This window comes from Armigeres subalbatus, chromosome 2 (genome assembly GCF_024139115.2).
Source record: "Armigeres subalbatus isolate Guangzhou_Male chromosome 2, GZ_Asu_2, whole genome shotgun sequence".
NCBI lineage: Eukaryota > Metazoa > Arthropoda > Insecta > Diptera > Culicidae > Armigeres > Armigeres subalbatus.
The window spans coordinates 399,000,112-399,027,151 of NC_085140.1; the positions used below are offsets into that span (position 1 = coordinate 399,000,112).

Sequence of the window (27,040 nt, forward strand, 5' to 3'; positions counted from 1 at the left end):
TGTACAAGATAGTGATCCGAGTCGATGTTTGGACCTCTGAAAGACATCTATAACATCCAAGAAATGTCTTCCGTCGACCATCACGTGGTCTACCTGTGAGCAAGTGTCTCCATTCGGATGTTGCCAGGTGTGTTTGCGGATATTCTTACGTGCGAAGTAAGTACTGCTTATTGCCATCCCTCTAACAGCAGCAACGGTTACAAGTCGCAGACCATTATCGCTGGTAGCGGCATGAAGGCTTTCTGTACCAATGAATGACAGGGCGAAAGAAACTTTCTCTTCCGATCTGCGCATTTGCATATCCATTCATATTCATCACTGGCCCATATTGAAAATTTTGTAGCCCACTAATCGCCTGACTTGCTTCTACCTGCACGAATTCGTACACCTACTCCCCCCCCCCCCCCCAAACCAATTTTCCGGCTACGCCACTGCATCTAACGATTTTGAAGGGGTACTACGCATCACTCTCGTTATATCAATGGACACTAACCTTTACAGTTTTGTCAGCTTCTTCTATGCAGTAGCCTTTTGTTTTTGGTCATCGGACACTCCCGGCCAAAAGTTTGGGTTCACCTTCGAAAAATATAGGCAAAAGTTTTTGGTCGTATTTTCGCCGTTTTACATCCGATTTTGTTATCTCGATACAAAGAATATGAGTAGATCTTTCATCGTGAGTATTTTAAACTAACAAATTTAAAATTTTATTAACCAAAATAATACATCAAGATACTCATTTTTCTTATATTTATGTTGCATAAATATGTTGATTTTTCTCAAAACACACACACAAAATTTTGAAATAAAAAGTGAAATAGAACCCAATTTTAATCATCTTTGAGGGGCATTGAAGATTTTTCGGCGGAAAAATTTTGTTTTATTTTTAAAAATCGAAATGTTTACTCAAGTACATGGTATGCATCGGCCAAAAGTTTGGGTTCACCCACTATATGAAGAACCGGTCATAAGTTTGGGTTCACTGTCCTGATATGCGATTTAATTCAATTTTAGCCGACCAAACTTAATTTTTTTGCCGAGATCTCAGCATTTTTTGTTTATTTTCCCGAGTTGGGCACCGCCGAGTTTCTGCAAACATGATTTTTGCCGAAATCTCAGTAAAAGTGACGTTTCGGTTGCTGAGATACGGTAAATACTTTGCTGGAAATCAGTAATAAACGAAATTTTCTGCCGAGATTCAGTTTTAAAATTTACTGAGCTACAGCGTTGCCCGATTTTGCCGAGCTCAAAAAGTTTAAAAGATAAAAAAAAAATTTCCGCCAAAAAATCATCAGTGCTTCTCAAAGATTTGGGTTCCATTTCACTTTTTATTTCGGAATTTCGTGGGCTCAATTTTGAGATAAATCAACATATTTTTATAACATAAGGTAATATTTTAGCACATAAAAATTGAAAAATTTTAGTTTTAAATACCTACGATGCAAGTTCTACTCACTTTATTTATTATTTATTCAGACTAAGGCCGAAGTGGCCTGTACGGTATATAAGAGTCTTCTCCATTCGGCTCGGTCCATGGCTACACGTCGCAGGCCACGTAGTCTACGGAGGGTCCGCAAGTCATCTTCCACCTGATCGATCCACCTTGCCCGCTGCGCACCTCGCCTTCTTGTGCCCGTCGGATCGTTGTCGAGAACCATTTTCACCGGGTTATTGTCCGACATTCTGGCTACGTGCCCGGCCCACCGCAGTCGTCCGATTTTCGCGGTGTGAACGATGGATGGTTCTCCCAACAGCTGATGCAACTCGTGGTTCATTCGCCTCCTCCACGTACCGTCCGCCATCTGCACTCCACCATAGATGGTACGCAGCACTTTCCTTTCGAAAACTCCGAGTGCGCGTTGGTCCTCCACGAGCATCGTCCAGGTCTCGTGTCCGTAGAGGACTACCGGTCTAATGAGCGTTTTGTAGATTGTCAGTTTGGTACGGCGGCGAACTCTATTCGATCGGAGCGTCTTGCGGAGTCCAAAGAATGTACGATTTCCAGCCATTATACGTATCCGAATTTCTCTGCTGGTATCATTTTCGGCAGTCACCAGTGAGCCCAAGTACACAAATTCTTCTACCACCTCGATTTCGTCACCACCGATGCCAACTCGCGGTGGGTGGCTCACATTGTCTTCTCTTGAACCTCTTCCTATCATGTACTTCGTCTTCGACGTGTTGATGACTAGTCCGATCCGCTTGGCTTCCCTCTTCAGTCTGATGTAGGCTTCTTCCATCTTCTCAAAGTTACGTGCCATAATATCTATGTCGTCGGCGAAGCCAAATAGCTGGATGGACTTATTGGAAATTGTACCACTCGTGTTAATCCTTGCTCTTCGTATTACCCCTTCCAAAGCGATGTTGAATAGCAGACACGAAAGACTATCACCTTGCCGTAACCCTCTGCGGGTTTCAAAGGGACTCGAGAATGCCCCTGAAACTCGAACTACGCACATCACCCGATCCATCGTCGCTTTGATCAACCATGTCAGTTTATCCGGAAATCCGTTTTCGTGCATTAGCTGCCATAGCTGGTCCCGATCGATTGTATCATATGCGGCTTTGAAGTCGATGAATAGATGATGTGTGGGCACGTTGTATTCGCGGCATTTCTGCAGTACTTGGCGAATGGCGAAAACCCGCCTGGTACTGCCCCACAAACTCCCTTGCAATTGGTGCTAGTCGACGGCATACAATTTGGGAGAGTACCTTGTGGGCGGCGTTCAGCAATTGCGCGGTAGTTGCTACAATTCAGCTTATCGCCCTTTTTGTAGATGGGACACACGACACCTTCCATCCACTCCTGCGGCAAAACTTCCTCCTCCCAAATCTTGGTAATGACCCAGTGCAGCGCTCTAGCCAGTGCCTCACCACCGTGTTTAAATAGCTCTCCTGGTAGTTGGTCAACCCCAGGGGCTTTGTTGTTCTTCAGCCGGCCAATCTCCTCCTGAATTTCCTGGAGATCCGGAGCCGGTACAATTATGTCCTGCGCGCGTTCCCCCAGGTCCATCACCATACCGCCATCTTCGTCTGCCACATCGCCATTCAGGTGCTCTTCGTAGTGCTGCCGCCACCTTTCGATCACCTCACGCTCGTTCGTAAGAAGGTTCCTGTTTATGTCCTTACACATATCAGGCTGTGGCACGTGGCCCTCACGTGAACGGTTCAACTTCTCATACAACTTTCGTGTGTTATTAGTGCGGTACAGTTGCTCCGTCTCTTCACGGTCTCGATCTTCCTGCTGACGCTTTTTCCTCCGGAAAATCGAGTTTTGTCTGTTCCGCGCCTGTTTATATCGTGCCTCGTTCGCCCTCGTGCGGTGTTGCAGCAATCTCGCCCATGCTGCATTCTTCTCCTCTACTAACTGCTCACATTCGTCGTCATACCAGTCGTTTCTCTGATCCGGGGGCACCGTGTCAAGCGCAGCGGTTGCCGTGCTACCAATGGCGGATCGAATATCTCTCCACCCATCTTCAAGAGACGCTGCGCCTAGCTGCTCTTCCGTTGGGAGTGCCACTTCCAGCTGCTGCGCGTATTCTTGGGCTAGTCTACCGTCTTGTAGCCGCCCAATATTAAGCCGCGGCGTCCGACTTCTTCGCGTGTTGTACACCGTCGAGAGTCGAGAGCGCAGGCATACTGCAACGAGGTAGTGGTCGGATTCAATATTCGCACTGCGGTGAGTGCGGACGTTCGTGATGTCGGAGAAGAATTTACCGTCGATTAGAACGTGGTCGATTTGGTTTTCCGTTTCTTGGTTAGGTGATCTCCATGTGGCCTTGTGGATATTTTTGCGGGGAAAGAAGGTGCGGACTACCATTCCGCGGGAGGCAGCGAAGTTTATGCATCGTTGACCGTTGTCATTCGATACGGTGTGAAGACTATCCGGTCCGATGACCGGTCTATACATTTCCTTCCTTCCTACCTTCGCGTTCATGTCACCGATGACGATTTTGACGTCCCGCAGTGAGCATCCATCATATGTCTGCTCCAGCTGTGCGTAGAACGTTTCTTTCTCGTCGTCGGATCTCCCTTCGTGTGGGCAGTGCACGTTGATGATGCTATAGTTGAAGAAACGGCCTTTTATCCTCAGCTTGCACATCCTTGCGTTGACATCCAATCACGCGTTGCCGCATCTTTCCCAGCACTATGAAGCCGGTTCCCAGCTCGTTGGTGGTGCCACAGCTTTGGTAGAAGGTAGCCGCCCGATGCCCGCTTTTCCACACTTTCTGTCCTGTCCAGCAAATCTCCTGCAGCGCCACGACGTCGAAGTTGCGGGGATGTAATTCATCGTAGATCATCCTGTCGCAACCTGCGAAACCTAGCGACTTGCAGTTCCATGTTCCAAGCTTCCAATCGTGATCCTTTATTCGTCGCCTAGGTCTTTGCCGATTATATCGAGTCGCATTATCTCTTATATTGTTCATAATTATTGGTTTTCCAGGCGGCTTATTGGGCCTGCGCAAACCTCCTGTCTCGCCGGAGTGCCGTCGTGTCAGGGCTGTTTAGCGTCCTACCTAACACCAGGACTTGGGCTTGTGCGCTTTGAGCGGCACACGGTCGCTTTGGCGGAGCCTACTTGCGGATACATGCATATAGAGGTTTAACAGGGCCCACTGTCAATCCCCACCACATCCTAGGCAGGCGCCACAACTCGCAGATAGCCTGGGGAGAGATCGTCAAGCCCTTGGACATAGTCCCTGCTGCCCCTCAGTTCTACTCACATTCTTTGTATTAAGCTAACAATACCCAAGATCGGATGTAAGACAGCGAAAATACAGCCAAATATTTTGCCTATTTTTTCCAGGGTGAACCCAAACTTTTGGCCGGGAGTGTATGTCAGTTTTGGACGAATAATGGAAGTATAGATCTACTTTACCATTTTTGGTCTTAAGCTCCATTTTCTTCCAAATGTTTTAGAGCGTATCCAGAAGGCACTGGTTGCCTTTCCGATCGCACACTCAATATGAGCATTCCAGTTCAGTTTAGAATCCAGAATGACTCCCAGCTATTTGACCTGTTCACCAGTGGCGTCGCGTAACCTCACTTTTTACCTGTGCACTGATCCAAAAAAAGAAAATTTTAATATTTTGACAGCCCAAATAGAAAATAAAATGGTCACAGTCGGTTAAACTAATCATAATCTAGTTATCTATGCATTTTCGCACACCAATTCCTTAAATTTAAGTCCAGTGTACAGGTAGATTGAGGTTAGAAAAACGCCACTGCTGTTCACTAAGCTGAATTTCAAGTCCTCCAAGCTTTAGAGCTTTTAGATCAAGTTTCTTTTTCCTAGTGAATGGTACAATTACAATTTTTGACGGATAAATGCTAAGGCCTTCCTGAATACACCACAATTGGGTAAAATTCAGAGCCCATTGCATTCCTGCAGCAATGATATTGTCGAATTTCCACCTCACTATGATGACAATATCATCAGCAAAGCCTACAAACTCCAAACCTTTTTCTTCTAAGCTTCCTAGAAGATCGTCTACAACTAAGGACCACATTAGTGGTGAGAGGACCCCTCCTTGAGGGCAACCTTTTGTTTCCCATACTGTAAGAGACGAACTTCCCAGCTCTGAAGAGATTTCTCTTTTTGCAAGCATGGTGTGAATCCATGATGTTCGTGTCGAAGTTTCTTTTCTTCGTGGCACGATTCATTGACGAATAAGAAGCGTTATCGAAATCTCATTCAATATCCAAGAAAGAACAAAGTGCTATTTCTTTTGCCGATAGCGCCTTTTCCATTTTAGACACCACTGTATGAAGTGCCGTAATTGTTGACTTACCGGACTGGTAAGCAAACTGGAACTTAGACAGTGGATGTTTAATCATGTAATTTGAGTTGATATAATCACTCAACACCTTTTCCATAGTTTTCAACAGAACTGATGAAAGACTATGACTGAATGATTAAAGATGCGTCTTATCTCGCTTTCCTACTTTTGGTATAAAGATAACTTTTACTTGCCTCCTTGAAAATGGAATATAATTGAGTCTTAGACTTGCCTTGAAAATCTCAATTAACGGCGGAATCAGCACTGATTCGTGACCGTGCCGTGACTGACCGTGACAATAAAAGGTAGGTTAAACCCTGCAAAAGTCCTCTATATTAAATTTACTGTTTCACTTCATTATCAGTGGTTTTTTGTTATTGAACGCCTATAATTTCTTAGCACTACTTGTCGACGAAATGCTAACTTGAGAATAATTGAAAATAAATCCTAAATAATCTGAACTACTTACCCTTAATATCTTCCATTCTATTTAGTCGCTTATAATCATCCCTTATACACAACGCCTCAGGTAAGCTAGGCAGTTCAGGTGATATTCACAGCTGTGCTGCCTTGAGCGTGAACCGCATCGATGGCCTCAAACTTCGTGTCTCGCACTATTATGCTCACTTTCTCACCGCTCAGCTTGCTTCGATGAGATGCTGCAAAATAAACAAAACATGTTTTGATTTCGTTTTACTCGTAGCTATGTCGCAAATACTAGATTTTATACACACACAATTCGAGGCGTCACCGGCAAGACATAAGATTCTCACGCGGTAATATTGAATGAATCAGCTATTAACAAGTCTGGTTTATCTTAATAAATCATTTCTTATATTACTGAAATCGCAATACCAGATAGAATGATGTGTAACTCACAACAACCACTAAGCAAGTATGCACTAAAGTGCACACGCATCACACATCACTAAATGGACCAACCAAACGCTTCTGTCTTTCGTTGATATTACAGCTGATTCGTATTCGTTTTGATGCCAGTCACTGCCAACGTGGGTTTTTATGACCTGGACGATTTAGCATCTTCTTCACCGGGATAAATTAATAACATTGACATAGGTATTTCATTCGAATCGATTATTTGTTGGCAACAGATAATTTAATTGGAATCGTTGCCAACTACTCATTGACGTTCTACCTACTACAATCTGTATTTTATTCCTATGATACGAAAGCAAAACCGCAAGCTCTAACCTATATGAATCAACACACGTCAGCTGTATCGACGCAAAGAATGTCACCAAAAACCACTAGATGGATGGTTTGGTCCCACTTATCTCGAAGCAATTGTAAAGATTCTATCTCGTGATATCCGTCGCAGGGTAAAACGATTCGATGATTTGCATCGACGTAACGCCTAATGAAAATCGAATTTCCACTATTATTCAGGAAAATGTACATATAAAGCAGAAATAGAATTTTCCTTCGACTCACACTTCATTTACGTCCGTGCGGAAGAAAGGGAAGTAAGACACATGGATTACCTACACTCACAGCCACGGCGGCAGACAGAATATCACTTTGCTTGCGAACGAAACGATTTCATTTGGCTCACTGACTGCTGCTGCTCTGCAATCACTGCCCGACTGACTGCTGTTCGACGTAAAACAGCTGAGATGAGAATCACCAATCGCGATGAGAAGAAATCCTCGGAATAGAGACTTTGTGAGATGCATCCAATGAATTTCTCTTCCATCTCTAATGTGCATTTGAAAACGACATTGATGTGGTGAATTTGGGTTTGTTTATACATACGTGTTCGATACCGTGATGCAAAAAGCCGGTAGATCGAACGAAGATGGTGTGTGTTGGCATGCACTCAACATGAAGTGAGAATTTTCACGATTTGAATATGATGTGACTATATATTATAATATACTTTTCTAATGTATAAAATGCGTGTCGATAAAGCGGCAACCAAATATGCCGAGAAAGAAACAACCATGATGGAACGGATGCGAAATCTTCAGCATCGACTACGAAAGGCTTGCAGGCTTGGACCAGAGTCTATTATATATAGAGTTGCGCAAAGAGTGAAGCCAAATCTACCTATTGAACTGTCAAACCGTCTACCTATCGAGCAAAGTAAACAAATGCTTGTGGGTGAGGCGAAAGTATTGTTATCGCCTAATGATTATTATGGCGAATTAAAACGCATGAATTGATATGTAGGATTAGATTTGATCTAGAAACAGCTTCAAAAAAAATCAATACATTCCCCTATAAACTAGCAAACAAGAAACTCACGTGTTTGCACTCTGTGGGTGACTAGGTTATCGAATTAAAAAGTTTTAGAAGTGTGTCACTTCAAGGGTTGAACAAAAGTGAAAGTTGGCAACAGAATAACAAGAGCATCATTCAGAATAAGTGTAAAAAGATCCTCTTTGCGTAACTCTATATAATAGACTCTGGCTTGGACGTTCTCGATCATTTAGTAATCTACGTTCGATCATTTAGGTAGTAGTTTTTCAATAACTCATTCCAGATGGTGAATTTCAAGATTTGTTGTATGGTGGACTTCTAGTGCAAAGATTTATCTAAAACTCTGCCTAACAGTTCGTTGTTTGAATTTCACTATCAACGAAGCTATAGCGCTAGTAGCAGTACCTTATACTAAATGATTGAAATTTTGTTATCTTTTAGTACTAGCAGACCCGACGAACTTCGTTTCGCCTAAAATAGATTTATTCTCTGATTAGTTCTCGAGTTATGCAGAAATTTCTGGTTTATTTGTATGGGAGCCCCCCATTTCAAAGTATGGGAAGGAGTCTCAAATCATCTTAAGAACCTTCCCCGGCCCCAAAAACCTCTGCATACAAATTTGCACGCCGATCGGTTCAGTAGTTTCCGAGTCTATAAGGTTCAGACAGACAGAAATTCATTTTTATGTATATAGATAAGTTACTGTAACTAGCACCATAGCTTCTTCAATAGTGGAATTCGAACATCGATCTGATTGGATTGGCGACCATTTGTTTTATGTACATTATCGCGTTCACACGTCTCCGATCTATATGCATTCTTGGCTATGCACGACCTAACACTCGGATATCGCTCGTCAAAGGTTCAGGTGTCTGTACAGTAAACTGTATCATGTACAGTAAACTTTGTGTAGTGAGCACATCACGACCATGGCAGCCAAATCTTTTGTATTTTTTTTTTCAACAATATCCAGTATCCAGAAAGGTTTGCGCTTCGAAGTCTTACCTGGCGTAATCGACGAGAGCCCTGCCACCGCTACGAACTTATGAGCCTTCCTAATTTGAGTAGGAGAAAGTAACTGAATGCTAGAATAAGTTAAGACTCCTTTTTCCAGTTCCAGATCGCTAATGCATGTCCTTGATCGCATATGTTCTTTCCTTTTTGAGTTAAGGTGAAGGTGGATTTAGTACTCAAAGCAAAACTTTGAATGTATTAATACAATAAAAAAATATATATTGTTATATTATTGGTGTCGTATTTATTAAAACAAAGATGATTAATAGGGTGTAAAAAAAGACCAAGTTCGAATCCGTCTCATGCTTCGAGTGTCCTCCGAAAACCAGAGCCAATTAGAACAAAAACTGACTGAGCATAGGACGTTTCAACTAGTATGGGAAACTCAACGTTTCCATACACTGACTACAGTGACCACCCCGCCACCCCCTAGCGCCGCGCCGCGAAAAGAGAACTCACATAGCTAAAAGCAACATTCCAGAGTCTTCATTGAACGAAAACCGCACTATAGAAAATATTACGTAACTCAACAATTTAGCATGTTATACCCCGTTCTCTTCATGAAGCATCTGGAAGTTCTGTATGGATCGTCAAACTTCAACCGAACCGCCCTCCCTCTCTGGACGAAACGTGTTACCGGACTATCGGCTGCACCAATGAGATTTTGGCTTCATACCATGCTTAGCTTAAATGTATTATTTTGCTACCTTTGAATATTTTGCTACAGGGAGAGCTAGAATTTAATCATGGATTATTGATGTATATAGGAAGGCCCATATAGCTTTGAATTTAGGCCAAAACAAATTGTGAACTACCCCTAATACTTCTAACAGTGAGGAGAAAACAAGACTACAATATTAGATGAAATTTAAAAGAAAAATTGTTCAATGAGAAATTAATTCTACTAACCTAATTAACACTACTCGCATCCCATCATTGCCGACCAATTCTGCGGTTTCTTGTTTCCGGCGCATGAGAAGAGAAGATGAGAGCATGAGAGTCAAGAGGAGAATTGCCCCGATTGAGACCGAGGGATTAGAGGACAGGCAGTGGATTCGAGACCGTGGAAGCTGACACACGTCATCGCCTGCTCCCGAATATAAGTCGTTCTTCCTAAATCGCACCAGTTGTGTTGGACAGAGAGTCTGGTGGAAAAGAAAAACTTTTGGAACCCTAGTGGTAGTGTACCGCGAAAAATCTTTAAAAAGTGGTCCAAAGTGAAAAAGGGCAGGCCCAGTTAATATAGCCCACGGACACGCGAACCGCTTTGTAGCATGACTGGTGTGCACGTGACATTGTCGCAGCAGTTAAAGGGAATCGACAGTCACCGGTGTCCCGAGACGATCCCCCAGGCATCACGTGGAAGACTAGTTTCTCACGAAAAGTATCCGGAAGGCCTTGGCAAGGAAATTACCCGGCAGGCATCCAAAAATCGAGGTGGTGGTGGCGAGCTCTAGGCTGGTGGCCGACAAGCCCCCTCGTTATTGTCGAGTCACACGTTGCGAGTAAGCGGCAACGGAAGTTTTGGAGGTGACGGGTGTTGTGAGGTCCGGCAGGAATATCCCCGCTCACACAACCCAAAATCCGATGAGTTGCCGCCCCGCTCACGAACTCTAGGGACCTTCAAGTTGGCACTTAACCCACCGTCAAGCCTTACTTCGTCAAAAACGTTCTACCCAGGCGAAGGTTAACCCAGCGGAGAAACTTCATCCACACTCGACGGTGATCCCAAACCGCAGCACGAGGATCGAATTCCAGAAGCCAAGCCAGGATCCTAGCAAACATCCGCTACGATAATGTGGATAAATACGCAGCTTTTATTCCGACCCCTGGGAAAAACGGTGCCTTACCCGGCACTCAATCCTCAGCCTGTAGCTGTGAAGGTATGTTCCCGTCCGAAATCTTCTCGCATGCATCATAAGGGCCCCAACGACTGCAGCACGGCCGCAATGAATTCCTTTTTCCCTCCTATTCTTTCCGAATCCTTTCTTCTTAATGCTACTTCGATAAAAAAAAATGAATCTTTCATTGTTTTCGTTTTAAGAACTGAGCCTTAGGTACATGCTTGTTCCGCCATCTCTTTCTGTTTGTTATGGTCCGCTTCGATTGTGAGTCTTCTCGGGCATGTGAGTGACCGACCCGAGATGAGAGTAGCCCTGAGCTAGCTGCTACTTACAAACATTATATATGTATGTTCCCTTAACCAAACGTTCCAACAATCGGTAATCGATTCCAACCTTGTCGTAGTTTTCGCGTAGGGGTGATCGGGGCAATATGGGCCACCTAAGGAAATCGTTTCGTTTAGCCTTTCTCGTACAACAAATCCAGACCCATAATGTTATATACCAATCGACTCAGCTCGACAAGCTGAACAAATGTCTGTCAGTCCGTGTGTCTGTGCGTGTGTGTGCGTCTTTTTTTCTTCCTAAGCAATGGAGGGGGAATCTGCTCAACAGACATCCTGGGTTGGACGTCCAGGAAGTGTGGGGTTAGGGACCACCTCCATCAGCAAACAAGGGAGGCAGGACCGTTTCCATTGCCGCCGAGCCCATCGTCCCTTCGGTACAACCAGAAAGTAATGTTTTTAAGGGGGGGGGGGGGTGGGCGTGCACAACGCCCCCTCGAGGATAACTGCGTGTCCTTGCAGCACCGAACATCGTGACTTGCTTTTTTAGAAGAGCACCATGTTATCGTGCCAGCGCATTGCTGGCTTTCCAGGTGGCCTTACCACGCCCTATGTCCTCGGAAGGTGGGAAGGGTCGACTTCGCGCCTGCTTCCCTCTGCACGACTGGTATCAAGAATGATGACGCCGCGTGCACCCCAAATTGACCTTTCTGCGATAGGGTCTATTCGCCAACACACAGAGGGACTTGCCGACGCGGTGCCTACGCCTGCACCAGCCTTGACGAGGATCCCTTTCCGTCCTCAGGCTCGGAACCCGCCCGCTTGACCGACGCCGGGAAAGCGACGATACCATGTTGTTCTTCGCGCGGCCACTTGTTCGATAAAAGGATCGAGTTCAACCACAGGGCACCGGTATGACCCATGAAGCCGACTCCGAACCCTTGGACCACCTCTTATTTGCGCCTGAACTAGCCATCCTTGAGTCCACGCGCCACCTTCTGTGTAGCTCCGAGACGATTTGGACGATAGCCGATAAAACGGAGTTTCAGCAAACTTCATCTTTACCCATCCTCCGGACTAGGTTGTTCGGGGTAGTGTCCAGACCACATGTGGCAAGCATGTGGTCACGCATTGCGCGAAAACGTGGGCACACGAAAAACACGTGTTCCGCCGTTTCCTCTAAACCTGCGCACACCGGACACTCGGGCGAGGCCGAGCAAGCCAGCTGCGTTACCTGCACTGTGATTTTGCAGCACGCTTAAACGCCGGGCACATCGAACCCCCCATGGGGTGCTTGCTGTTCGCAGCTTTGCTGGAACAAATTAAACAATTGGGAGGGTTCGTGCAGCATTGTGCCTTATGTCCCTCCAATCCGCAGCGTCGGCATCGTTTGCTTCTGTCAGGGCCTTTGCAGTCCCATTGCTTGCGCCCCGGTTCCAGGCATTTGAAGCAAACTTCGGGTTGCTCGTATATGCTCACAGGGCAAACTGACCATCCCACCTTGAAGCTCACTAACTTGACTACCTTGGAGGCATCCGCTGCAGATAGCCGAACCAATGCTACCTGAGATTGGAACTTGTGAGGACCAGAGCTGTGTAGGTCGCTCCTTCCCAGATGTCAACTCACCATTTCGCAGCCCTGTGTGGGTGCACACGGGTCATTCACAAACATTACCCAATTTCTCTTATAGTTAGACTTCACAGATTTACGTTCAACTATACCGCGAGACGGAGCAACTATACCGCGCTAAGCGCTAATAAAGCACGAAAGTTCTATGAGATGTTAAACCCTTCACGTAAGGGCCACGTGCCACAGCCCGATATGTGTAAGGACGTTAACGGAAACCTTCCTACAAACGAGCGTGAGGTGATCCAAAGGTGGCGACAGAACTACGAAGAGCACCTGAATGGCGATGTTGCAGACAACAACGGTGGCGGTATGGTAATAAACCTGGGAGCACGCGCGCAGGACATGCGACTTCCGGTTCCGAATCTCCTGGAAATTCAGGAGGAGATCGGCCAGCTGAAAAACAACAAAGCCCCTGGAGTTGACCAACTACCAGGAGAGCTATTTAAATACGGTGGTGAGACACTGACTACAGCGCAGCACTGGGTAACCAAGGTTTGGGAGCATGAGGTTCTGCCGCAGGTGTCATGTGTCCCATCTACACAAAGGGCGATAAGCGGGATTATATCAACTATCGCGCAATCACATTGCTGAACGCCGCCTACAAGGTACTCTCCCAAGTTTGATGCCGCCGACTAACACCAATTGCAAGAGAGTTCGTTTGTCAGTATCAGGCGGGATTTATGGGTGAACGTTCTACCACAGATCAGGTGTTCGCCGTACGTCAGGTATTGCAGAAATGCCGCGAGTTAGATAAGATAAGATAAGATATTCCCGTAGATTAGAAAAGCAAGTGCATAAATTACTATTTCATGGCTGCGAAACGGGAAGATCTCGGTCCGGTTGCATCTAAGGAGATCTTAGCGCAGTACACACCGGCCGCGTTGCCCAGTAGACGTATCACTCAGCGGTATTAAATCAACGCAGATAGGCTGTGGTCAGAGGGTGCGTTGATATTACAAGATTACAAGATACCTACCGTAAGGGATTTCTTTCATAAGCCATAAAAGCCTAGTCAATCATTGTTCGATTATATTTTAATTTGAAATTTGACTAATATCATTCCGTAATTATTTACAACATTCTGAGTACACTAAGATTAGCTGACAAGAGTTTTGGCAAATGGATATTAGGAAAATTGAATTACTACTCCCTTTCATGCGCGGTCTAGCACCTATCAGCGTAAGCAAAAGCCTGTTAACAAATATGTACAACTAGTTTGTCCACGCAAGCGCAACGTTTGATCCATCTATCTTTGGTTGCATATTTACACAATTTGTAATCGGTTCCATCTTCGGGTCAGTTATCTAGCGTACAATAAACAAAATTTTATGTACATAGTACTTTGTTTACGTGGTTCAAATGTTTTAAAGAATTTAGTAAGTTGAATACATGTGGTTAAAGGAATAAATCGCGTTCAAAGAAAGTAAATTTTATCAGGATTGGTTCCAAGCATTCAGTCAAAGAACTTATTGTCCAGTAACTAATTTCTGAAGCTCAATTTCAAAATGTGCTGTTACAGTTTTTTCTTCAACTTTGTCTAGCAGTGCATTACTTGAAGCATAATGGAAACAACATGAGATCGCTAGTATCACTTAATATAATAAATGAAAATAAATTTCGTTTACTATAGCTTAGTGTAACTAGCGCTTCAGCTATGTGTATAATGGAATTTGAAAAACATGCTGTTAAAAACAAGTTGTTGCAAAAGCGCAGTGCTACATATCCACCATACTACCCATTTACAAATTCAGCGTCTGTAATGAAATTAGTAGCACACGGTATAAACTCTAACTAAATGATTGGAGCCATCTCTGGCTCATCAACTCACATGAACCATGCAAACAAGATATCTCGCTTAACTTTTCAAAAGGACCTAAGTAACATTTTTTTTCATGAATTAATTTGAGTACTGCAATCGAAAGCTTTCATGTTGTTCTGTTGATTGCGCTATTCAAATTAATTCATGAAAAAAATGTTACTTAGGTCCTTTTCAAAAGTTAAGCGAGATATATTCGCCAATATTCTTATCTACGGTTGAATGAGAAAACGATTCGAACGAACCGAATTTTGTAAACAAGAATAGCGATGAACTTAATTTTCAGGAAATTATAAAGCCGCACAGAACAGACATTCAAATCATTGATAATCAACGTCGGTAAATGCAGCTTGGGAACGCATTTACAACGTGTTTTGTTATTTGAATCGTTATGCAGCTTGTTGTAGAATTGGATGACTGGTCTTTGCAATAAAAAAACCCTAGTTTTACGTAAGTGAGAACACACAATTATTTAATGCACATTAGTTCCAGTACGCCAATTGCAACTTGAAGAAACCTTCCCTGCGTCTATGGGGAAGATTGGTAAGGTGCGAACTGTATTATTTGATTTTATTTACAAGTTCCGACGCTACGCTTTCCGATTCTGACAACACGGCAAATTATCTCTGGACAAGCAAGGGATAAGCGGTTGTTGGCACAATGCTGTATTGTGTTCGGGGGGCAAATGATTGCACCAGTTCGGTAGTGGTTCAGTTTGTTGGTTGTTTGGTAGGAACGGTTAAGTGTTAGTTGGCAACTCTATGTACATGTTCTACTGAATGCACTACGGCCTCTGTTAGTGTCTACGCTACAGGTGTGTCTGTAAGAAGAGAAAAGGAAGAGTGAGTAAAAGAATAACCTGAAAAATAAATTCTATTTGATAAACGAAAATCAACAGAAACAAAACATAGGAAAGCTAGAGTCCTATAAGAAGAGTAACGTCATGTGCCACGTTTGACAGGTCTCCTGCTCGTTTGGAACGCGCATTTGTATGGAACTGACAGACGATTCTGTTCCAATTCTGACACTTGACGACACTATTATTATAGTCACTGTAAGGAAAGCAGGGTGGTCAGAGTGAGAGAAAAGAAATGGAATCACAATCAGTCTAAACCAGCGTTTTATGATGTCTTTTCTCTTTCATTTATTTAGTAGTCTTACAACCACGAGATACATTGAGATGTATGATATTTGTTGGATAGATTCTTTGTTTTCGACGAATTCGCTTTTGGCTTTTTGTAAGTAATTTCGTTTTATTTTGATTACATTCTAGTTAGTTCCATAGGCTATCGTCACCCTTTACCGTCTTTATCAAGCGAACACCGAAAACAGAAAGAAGCATCTTATAACCAAAAAACGCAAAGAGTTTGCTAAATGGAGTAATATACATACATAAGTTAGTGTTTGTTTTACAATATTGCTTCGCGATGTGTGAGGGTGCCAGAAAGTGTTACAAACAAAGAACTTTCGAGTAAACATTGAGATGGATATAATAACAATTATTGCGTCTGATTGTGTTTCAGACTATTATTATTCCAAACATTCTGTTGTTCGGGTTCTCCGCGATGAAGTTGTCAATTTGTTTCGAGTACGCCTAACTATCTATCCGAATGTGTGTGTATGTTTTTTGTTCAATCGGGAAATAAATGAGTTTTCGGCAAACACAACGAAGACATATTGGCGCCCAAAAAACGCAAAAAAGTTCAAATGGAAATAATTGCAAACAAAATAAACGTATTTTCTATTCTCCGGTAAATAAAATCCAAATAACTGAACAACTGAGAACATTTGTAATTTAATTCGATTTCTCCCCTTTAATTTTTAATAACTATCTTATTATTGTATCGATTTTTCATCTTGTAAATATTTCACATATCTATTATACTGCATAGCGTATTACACCTTTTGTTTCTTCTTATTATTATTGTTTGTTATATATATTTCTTGTACATTCACTCATTCTTTTACTTTTACATTCTAGCTTCGAATGATGATTAACAAATAAAGAATGGCTTGCGTCGATGAAAATTTTCCAATCAAATTTATAGAAATACTTTGAACATCTTTTAAAACACCTTTTAAATTTGAATAAATTAGAGGTCCTTTTTGGAAGGTTGTCCGCATATTTTCTGTTATTGTGTATCGTTTACCGTCTGACTATTTCCGCTGACGCCAAGACGGCTCCCACCACAGCTTGACTTTGAATAACGTACACACAACAACACATAAACTAGAAGATTTCTACTCAGAAAACCGTACTATTGAAATACATAATAGGTGCCTTTTAAATCATGAAACGATCATCCATTTTTTCTCAATTTAAAAAAATAACACTCAAACTTTTCTTTTGAATTTTCCCGGGAAATCGTTCCAAATTTTTCATGAAATTCAAATTAGAAAAACACATACTGAGAACATCATAAGATCAAAAATTTGATAAGACTATCATGTTCGGTAATTGAATCAAAATAGTACATTTTATTCGTAAAAATGTGTGCCCAAATGCAAACAAAAATAACAAAAACAAAATAAAATTTAATATTATTCTAACTCAAGTAATAATATTGGTATTACAGTGTTTTAAAAGAGCACATTTTTTAATGCAATAAAATACATGTATGTTACAAGCGGCCCTTGGATGTCTGACAAGGAACTTAATAAATCGCACTTCTAGTCGTTTAACACATATTTACAGACCTCTTATTTATTCAAATCATGTTATTACAAAGCCTGCCTCTATTAAATGGTTTTGACACATCTCCTAGGTTAATAATTCGTGTAAATGCCGTTTATTGTTTGGTTCCATTAAACATCCACAGAATTTGATTTTACTGCATACTTTTGTATATTGGAACGCACGTCATCCTCGTTATCATCCCTAACATAACCACAAAGTCAATTGATTGTCTGGCTCACAAGCACGAAACTAGTTGCGTGAAAGAAATGAAACAAACTATTTAAATCGGCGCAAATTTCCCACAACTTTCAATCCGAGTCACATCGTTCCCCCTGTTGATGTCCGGCGCGTTCGTCGGAATTGTTCACACTACTGATTCTTTTGAAACAATCTTCCATGGCTTCCAGCTGTATCGAGACGAAAAATAGAAACGGATCAAAGAATTTTCTTTTTTTAAATTTGAATACCGAGTGAATCGCTCTAATGTTACAAGTGTAGTTCCGATTAGATGAGGGGTCAAATGTTTAAAATTAACACAACAGCGTCGAGTTTGCTATCACTTGGTTAAATAACTCTATAAAGGGAAGAAAGGTGTTAGAGTGTTGTCGGAAAAGGGTTATGTAACTTTCTCAAACAATGCATTATTGTAAAGAGTACAATATATAGATGTAAGTCTTTTAATTTTCCTGATCTAAATTTGCGATAAACAATCGAACGATTTTATCTGGTTTTGGTTTTTTTTTTATTTTACTCCGAACGATAAATTTCGATTATTCAACAAAGTATCCTACAAGTAGTACAGCATATCTATGTGTGTGTTTGTGTGGTGTGTATGCAGATGTTCATATGTTCGCATGTTGTATGTTTCTGATGTCCCTTACAAGCTACGAACCGGAATAACAGTAATGATATTTTCGCGAAATGTGTCAATTTCAATAATAATGTGATGTCACTATCGCAATCAGTTAGCTACATGCAAGTGTTTGTATATGTTATGATAATAGTTTTTTGTTTGTCACCATTCCAATTTCAATCATATCTACACAGTCGGCTAATTGTCGTTAAAACTATGTCAACTGGGTTGCATTGGGTTGCTTATTGAGATTTGGTTTTGTAACGTTGATTATTGGATGTCTGATGCTGCGCATTTAACTTTATACAGTGCAAATGTTGCTTAAGTACTAACGCGATTTTCATTATTTTTTTTGTATATTATATATATGTTCAATTCTTAGCTACACTTCAATATTTCCTGATAACGAACGCTGGCATAGAGTAATTTCCATTCTGTGTTGGTTTGTTGTTGTTCTTGTTGTCATATATTTGGTTGCATTAATCATTCCTATATGAGTAGCGTTTTGGTTACTATTTCGTATGGATTCGATTTTTCCGTGCTTATTATGGGCAGATGATTTGGAATAATGTACAATCAGTTCATCGTCACAGTTATTTTTCAGTTGTAATCGTAGTCTACTTGGTATCTTAAATTTTCCTGTAGATTTCCAAAATGTTATAATCGTAAGCATGAAAAATAGAACATATTACAATAAAGGTTAGTAGAAGCAATGCAGAAATCTATTAAAAGGACAGAATTTAATGTACTAAAACAGTGTCATCATGAATGTGGTACATCATAGGTCTACACGGCAGTCAAACCTCACAGAAAAATTAAAACATTTTCACTCTTTGATTGCAGAGAATTCGATAACCTGAATTTCGGCAATGTTCCCAATAAACTACCAATAGGGCAAATGATTCGATAGTCGTGGATATTCCTATGGTTGCGGTAGTACAGTATGCGGAAAATCTAAGAATCAAGCGCAGCAACCCACAACGCCCAATAATAAATTGATATATCATGTAGGGGGAATGACGGCTTTGGCAGGTTTTGTTCTATTATTGGCAGGGGGGTTTTTTATGACTGATTTTGCTCAAATTTGGCCTAAACATTCTTTGCATATCAAAGAATATTGTGGCCAAATTTCATAAAATTCGGTCGACAAAAACCCCCCTGCCAATAATAGAACAAAACCTGCCAAAGCCGTCTGTTCCCCTATGTACCGTGTGCAGCTCAAAGCGCACAAGTCCTGGTGTTAGGTGGAACGCTAAACAGCCCTGACACGACGGCCCTCCGACGAGACAAAAGGTTTGCGCAGGCCCAATAAGCCGCCTTTAAAAACAACCATTATAAACGACATAGAAGATAATACGAATCGATACAATCGGCAACGACCGAGGCGACGAATAAAGGATTACGATTGGAAGCTTGAAACATGGAACTGCAGGTCACTAGGCTTCGCAGGTTGCGACAGGACAATCTACGATGAATTACATCCCCGCAATCTCGACGTCGTAGTGCTGCAGGAAATCTGCTGCACAGGACAGAAAGTGTGGAAAAGCCGGCATCGGGCGGCTAACTTCTACCAAAGCTGTGGCACCACCAACGAGCTGCGGACCGGTTTCATAGTGCTGGGAAAGATGCGCCAACGCGTGATTGGGTGGCAGCCAATCAACGCAAGGATGTGCAAACTGAGGATAAAAGGCCGATTCTTCAACTATAGCATCATCAACGTGCACAGCCCACACGAAGGGAGACCCGACGACGAGAAAGAAGCGTTCTATCCACAGCAGTAGCAGACATACGATGGATGCCCACTACGGGACGTCAAAATCGTCATCGGTGACATTAATGCTCAGCAGAGCATGAAATATTCACTTTCATGAAGAACATTCACTCCGACTTTTGACATTCGTGTTTTGATTATTCAAAACATAGAATGACTTACTCAGTTTACTTCTTCATAAATTCATTCAATTGATTACCACTGAGTATGGTAACTGCGCGCGAAAAAAACAAAATTAGCTTTGATTATATTGACATTTGACGCTAAAAATGTCCCTCAATTGAACGTCGGGATTAGATCTATGCGTGTATTTATTTGAATCATCAAAAATGTGTTCAGTTTTACGATTATTTAATAATTTGTGATATTCAAATAAATACTCACTGACCCATGTTCATTCTGAAAGTTGACGGTGCAGAGCCGAATATGAATATGTTTAGAAATGAAGTGACAAAGAAGGCCGATGGGCTTCAGAAAAATAATCGAATATTTACAGCTCTGATGCTCAGGTAGGAAGGGAGGAATAGTATAAACCGGTCATCGGACCGGATAGTCTGCATACTGTATCGAACGACAACGGCCAACTATGCCCGCGGAATGGTAGTCGGAAGCACTTTCTTCCCCCGCAAGAATATCCACAAGGCCACATGGAAATCACCTAATCAAGTAACGGGAAACCGAATCGACCACGTTCTTATCGACGGTAAATTCTTCTCCGACATCACGAACGTACGCACTTACCGCAGTGCGAATATTGAATCCGACCACTACTTCGTTGCAGTATGTCTGCGCTCAAAACTCTCGACGGTGTACAACACGCGTCGGAGTCGTCCGCCGCGGCTAAACATTGGGCGGCTACAAGACGGTAGACTAGCCCAAGACTACGCGCAGCAGCTGGAAGTGGCACTCCAAACGGAAGAGCAGCTAGGCGCAGCGTCTCTTGAAGATGGTTGGAGAGATTTTCGATCCGCCATTGGAAGCCCCGCAACCGCTGCACTAGGCACGGTGCCCCCAGATAAGAGAAACGATGACTGGTATGACGGCGAATGTGAGCAGTTAGTTGAGGAGAAGAATGCAGCATGTGCTACAACACCGCACGAGGGCGAACGAGGCACGATACAAACGGGTGCGGAACAGACAAAACTCGATTTTTCGGAGGAAAAAGCGCCAGCAGGAAGATCGAGACCGTAAAGAGACGGAGCAACTGTACCGCGCTAGTAACTCACGAAAATTCTATGAGAAGTTAAACCGTTCACATAAGGGCCACGTGCCATAGCCCGATATGTGCAAGGACATAAACGGGAACCTTCTTACAAACGAGCGTGAGGTGATCCAAAGGTGGCGGCCGCACTACGAAGAGCACCTGAATGACGATGTGGCAGACAACGGTGGCGGTATGTTAATGAGCCTGGGAGCACGCGCGCAGGACATGCGACTTCCGGCTCCGAATCTCCAGGAAATCCAGGAGGAGATCCGTCGGCTGAAAACAACAAAGCCCCTGGAGTTGACCAACTACCAGGAGAGTTGTTTAAACACGGTGGTGAGGCACTGGCTAGAGCGCTGCCAGTGTAATTACCAAGGTTTGGGAGGGTGAGGTTGTGCCGCAAGAGTGGATGGAAGGTGTCGTGTGTCCCATCTACAAAAAGGGCGATAAGCTGGATTGTAGCAACTACCGCGCAATCACATTGCTGAGCGCCGCCTACAAGGTACTCTCCCAAATCTTATGCCGCCGACTAACACCAATTGCAAGAGAGTTCGTGGGGCAGTACCAGGCGGGATTTATGGGTGAACGCTCTACCATAGACCAGGTGTTCGCCGTACGTCAGGTACTGCAGAAATGCCGCGAATACAACGTGCCCACATCATCTATTTATCGACTTCAAAGCCGCATATGATACAATCGATCGTGACCAGCTATGGCAGCTAATGCACGAAAATGGATTTCCGGATAAACTGATACGGTTGATCAAGGCGACGATATGGATCGGATGATATGCGTAGCTCGAGTTTCAGGGGCATTCTCGAGTCCCTTCGAAACGCGCAGAGGGTTACGGCAATGTGATGGTCTATCGTGTCTGTTATTCAACATCGTTTTGTTTGGGTGTTTTACCGTCGGCTTTCTCAGTCTAGAATAATAAAGACGGCTAGTTTGGCATGGCCAACGATAAAACAGTTAATTCTTAAGAATTTCCTCGGGAGACTCAAAGAAGTTTTCGAGAAAAATTCTGTGGAATTTTCAGGAGAAATTCTTGGTAAGATTAACGGAAACTTCTTCAGAATTTCGCGGAGGATTGTTCAAAATGTTTCAACGAAAAATTGTTCGAAATTATTGGATTTCTACGGGAAATTCTTTGTACAGTAGACGTTCTATAACTGAAAGTCATTTAACTCAATGCTTTTAACTGCATTTCGAAAGTTAAATCAGTTTGGCAGTTATCGGACAGCTGAGTTTCAAAACGATGTCAAAATCGATGATAGCTGCATAGCAGTGAACAATCAGATGCACTTCTATTTTGACGAAGTTTGACAATTGAGATTAGAATGCGTCGCAGTTATCGAACGACTAATGTGTTGTCCATAAGAAATTCTTGGGAAATTCCATTGGCCGAAAACCGTATGTCCGAACTGGTGATTTGGCCGAAAAAGTCGTTTTCCCTAACAGGTCGTTTGGCCGAATAGGTCATCAGCCCAAAAATGCCGTTTGGCCGATATGGTCGTTTGACAGAATGGGTCATTTGTCCGAAAATATCGTTTAGGCCAACAGGTCATACGGTAAAATGTCAATAACTGAATGGGTAATTAAGTCCAAAATATCAATCCGTTTGGCCTAATTATATTTACGTTGAAAAGGTCTTTTGTCAAACGACCGTTGAACGAAATCTCCTAATTTCTCTACTTTTAAGTCGATAATGGCATTTAAACCAAAAGCCATTTAACCAAATCCCACTAAGCCGAATTGAACGTTTATCCGAAACTGTTATCAGGTCAAAAACGGTTTGACCAAAAATAAAGTTTGACCGAAAACGACATACAGCCGAAATGGACATTCAGCCGAACTGGTAATGTGACCGAAAAAAATCGTTTAACCGAATAGATCATTTGACCGAAAATGCCGTTTGGCAGGAATGGTAATTTGGCCCGAAAATGTCCTTTCTGCAAAACAACCTTTCTGTCAAATGACCTATTCGGCTAAACGTCTTTTTGGTAAAAAGATCAATTCAGCCGAACGACACTTTTCAAAGAAGGTTGCAGAAAGGACATTTTTGGGCCAAATGGCTCTTTCTGCAAAATTACATTTTTACAAAACGGCATTTTTGGTCAAATGATGTATATTCGGTCAAACGACTTTTTCACCCGAACGACATTTTCAGCCAAATTACTTGTTGTGGTAAATAACTGTTTACAAGTCCGTCCAAATTTTCCTTTTGGCAATCGCTTGATATCGTCAACCTACATTTTCGGTCAAACCAGTTTTGATCTGATAACAGTTTCCGTGAAACGTTTTGCTAAATGGTATCTGGCTAGATGTCTTTTGGCATAAAGTTCAGTATCGACTTGAAAATAGAAAGGCCATGGTCAATTGACAAAAAAGACCATTTCGCCAAACAAGTGGCCATTTCTGACCATTTTACCCGTTTAGTACGAGGTTCAGTCATTGAAATTTAGCCGTATGACACCGTTGGACCAAATGACACTTTTGGCCAAATGGTCCATTCTGTCAAAAAGTTATTTCTGCTAAATGGCATTTTCGGCCAGACAACCTGTTATAGGGCAAACGGCTTTTTTGGCCAAATTACCAGCTCGGCCGTCTGTTACTTTCGGTCAACTTACCAAGAATTTCTAATCGAAAATAGAAAGAATTTTCTGAAGAAATCCAAAAACAATCTTCAAAAATTCCGACCATTTTTTCGATGTTTTAAAGTTGGATATGCCAAATTAGCCGTTTAATGATGAACTTCTCCCTGCAAAAAAATCACTCTAATAAAGGATAAAAAAAACCGTCTTAATTAATCGAGATTAGGAAAGTCAACGTTAAAGTCACTAGTTTTACTAGTCACAATTTTCTGTGTGAATTTCAAAGAATATTCAACAGAGACTCAATAGGAACTTTCCGTAAATGGACTGCTCCTGGACTTCATCTCATAGCTCCGATATTCATTCCACGAAAAACAAAGCAATAAAAAGGTGATTTGTTTTTCATTTTTGTGATTTTTTTTCAGCAGTGAGCAGTGCTAAGCACGCATGTTAGCAAAAAAAACGACGAATTTGATGCCGTATTTCTTTTTTTCGCGATGAGATGAATATATTTAATAAGATTGTAAACGGAACATAACTAAACTAATTAACTGGATCTGGTTAAATCGTTATTCAACATTCTTCAGCCTGTGACGTCATGCTATTGACGGCTGAAGCAAGCCTAACCTTTTTTTTATGTAAACTGAACAGCCAGCAAAACCCTTTCACTTCAAAATTGCACGAGAAAATTGTAAAACATTTAAATGAGTGCCGAAACATCAAGCTGATCTCACTGTCCAAGTTTGTTAAAGAAGAGTTCTGACGGTTTCATAATACTCCGTCGGATACATTACTGATTCACACGCACCATCCTTTGAATCTGACGGGAACCAGGAACCATCTCTCGAAGAAGAGTTGAAAACTATGATCCAGAAATAGGCTGAGACATCGTAGTGTGGATAATTTCATCAATTAGGAGCATGCTCTGTTTGGAGCAACTGGAAGACTAGCATCGAATCTAGAGATGGCTTTTATGGTCAATTAAACCCACTTCGATTGACAGCGAGCGGATTTTTTTCTGATTCTGATTCTGAAATAAATCTTCATTTTCATTGTCGGATTCAAGCTTCAACGAACGCCTTAACATTTCTTAAATCGTATTGCAAACGAGTATTTCCGATAAAAAAAAAGCTATGATACTCATTCATGCAGAACTAAATACAGCGGCTGAAAGCCGCGAGAAGATTAAAGTTTATTCGACAAAGTTATAAATTAGAATTTTACTAAAATGTCGAATGGGTGAATACTGAATAGGGAATCCAATGATGGATTTAATCAAATTGCAGGCTTTTGACGAGTCGTCAAAACTAAGTTCATTTATTTCATTATAGAGACATGTTACTACTGCAAACGCTAGTTTATATGAAAGTTTAGTTCATTATCTTCTAAAAACATCCTAGATTTACAAATTTAGATTTTTTAGCTACACCGATCATGGTTTGAACTAAGTTCGTACCATGGTTTGAACTACTTGTAGCAGCTCCTAAATGTAATACTAATTTACTGCATGAAATGCTGAGGAAACCTATAAAAATGCAAATTCATCATTTCGCATTAGATTTTAGTAACTCGAAACGTGTGGAAATCGTCTAAATTATCGATATGAAAATTGCAATTTGATCCATTGGAAATGTAAACAAAGTGCTTCAGGTGCATGCAGCAGCGCTCCTGTCGGACACCAACTGCATTTACAAATACCATAGTACGCAAATCTTTTCATGTACGGTCACGCTGCTGCCAAATGTTTGAATGCTGTGAATGGTTACGCCGCGGGAAACGGTGATTCGGAAAGTAAATAAATCACGGCGCGATCGATCGTGTTTTGATTGCACGTTTGCTCGTGTTATCTATCGCAGAACGATCGCGCGATTATTTAAATGCTTCGTACTTCTTGTGCGGGTGAATAAATTACTTTGACCTTTGATCTTTGTACAATCTAATTATTTGGCCGCATACCAAGGCAACTTCCTACAAATCACCTTCTCATCTAACCAACTATCCCATTCCCGTGGCGCTCACGGAACAGCAGAGGATTTCCCGGTCTCCTGTAGCAATGAGTACCGAACTTAGTTTCCCCTCCTGAACCTAAATTGACTGTGAGGATGTGGCCGGCATCGTTATTGGTCTAGAATAAATGAAACTCCATTGCGTATACAGTGAGAATAGTTTTCTAATCCCAAGAAGGCTCTTCGACTGGTGAGCTGTGCATGTTTGCTGTTTCAACCACGACTGCAACTACAAAATGTGCAGTCAATCAAGCTAAGCTAAGGAAGTATCTTATTGTCGACTTTCATCTTTTATAGCTGTGAAAATTGGATCAATGAGGTAGTAGAAGTACATATCATTAAAAACTGAGCGTTTAGGATGAGTGACTGATTATTCGCTATTATATGTTTGAGTCTTTCACCAAACCACTTTATTAGGCTGCAAACATCTCATCATATGACTGCTATGACGAGTGCTTACAGCTATTTTATAAAAACTTTCCGTTGTATTCATGTGCACTAGGGTGGCTCAAAAACACTTTCTCAATTTTTTTGATGGGCCGCCCTTATTTGGTTCTATTTGCTGCCCTGATGCTCAGGACAAAAATTCAGCCAAATCGGTCAACGTTTGGCCGATGCTAAACTCATTGGATGTTTATATGGAAAAATGTATGCAGAAACATCCAAAAACAGTGATTTGCAGTTGGACGGCACAATTTACGATCAAGAACCATGAAACTCATTCAGTTAAAAATTAAATACAGAATGTTATGCTGCAAACCGCGAAAAGATTAGAGTTTATTAGGCAAAGATAACAGCATTTTACTGGAGTGTTGTAGGGGTGAATTTATTTCTTTTCAAAGGTAAAAGAAACGAAATTTGCTCAAACCCCATTTCAGAGAAATGCTAATAACTTACCCGGGCAAACTCTAATTTTCTCGCGGTTTTCTGCATAACATTCTGTATTAAATTCTTCAAGATCTGAATGAGTATCATAGTTTTTCATCGTAAGTTGTGCCGTCCAACTGCAATTCACTGTTTTTGGATGTTTCTGCATACATTTTTGCATATAAACTTTCAACGAGTTTAGCACCGCCCAAACGTTGACCGATTTGGCTGAAATTTTGTCCAGAGCATCAGGGCATCAAATAGAACCGAATAAGGCCCATCAAAAAAAATTGAAAAAAGTTTTTTCCATACTAATTTGAACCACCTTAATGTATATATACTTTCACTCTGTATCGAGCGTGATCAGCAAAATATGAAGCTTAGTTATTCGATGAAAATCGTTTAAGAATGAATTTGCTGTTAGTTACTGAGAGTTCAACAAAATTCAGCATTGATGAAAATTAGTGCTCGAAATGGTCTCGCAAAACCA

The 27,040-nt window shown here is 41.9% G+C and overlaps 2 protein-coding genes across 15 annotated transcripts in view; both read right to left on the reverse strand.

The window, feature by feature from the left end:
- LOC134213261 (anoctamin-10) overlaps positions 1-7,413 on the reverse strand; it is a 57,012-nt gene extending 49,599 nt beyond the window's left edge. For 4 of the 10 annotated variants that reach the window (XM_062692135.1, XM_062692126.1, XM_062692133.1 and 1 more), the window contains exons 1-2: positions 7,284-7,413; positions 6,247-6,436 (exon numbers count right to left, since the gene is read on the reverse strand). In XM_062692135.1, coding sequence (XP_062548119.1) covers positions 6,247-6,262 — 16 coding nt within the window. In that variant the 5' untranslated portion in view covers positions 6,263-6,436; positions 7,284-7,413. Of the gene's footprint in view, positions 1-6,246; positions 6,437-6,513; positions 6,644-6,989; positions 7,153-7,229 lie in introns of those variants that run through there. The other 6 variants (XM_062692128.1, XM_062692129.1, XM_062692131.1 and 3 more) reach the window with 6 other exon arrangements.
- Positions 7,414-13,776: 6,363 nt separating this feature from the next.
- Positions 13,777-27,040, reverse strand: part of LOC134213259 (phosphatidylinositol 4-phosphate 5-kinase type-1 gamma) — a 164,941-nt gene continuing 151,677 nt past the window's right edge. For 2 of the 5 annotated variants that reach the window (XM_062692123.1, XM_062692119.1), the window contains one exon: positions 13,777-15,401. In XM_062692123.1, coding sequence (XP_062548107.1) covers positions 15,390-15,401 — 12 coding nt within the window. In that variant the 3' untranslated portion in view covers positions 13,777-15,389. The other 3 variants (XM_062692118.1, XM_062692120.1, XM_062692122.1) reach the window with 3 other exon arrangements.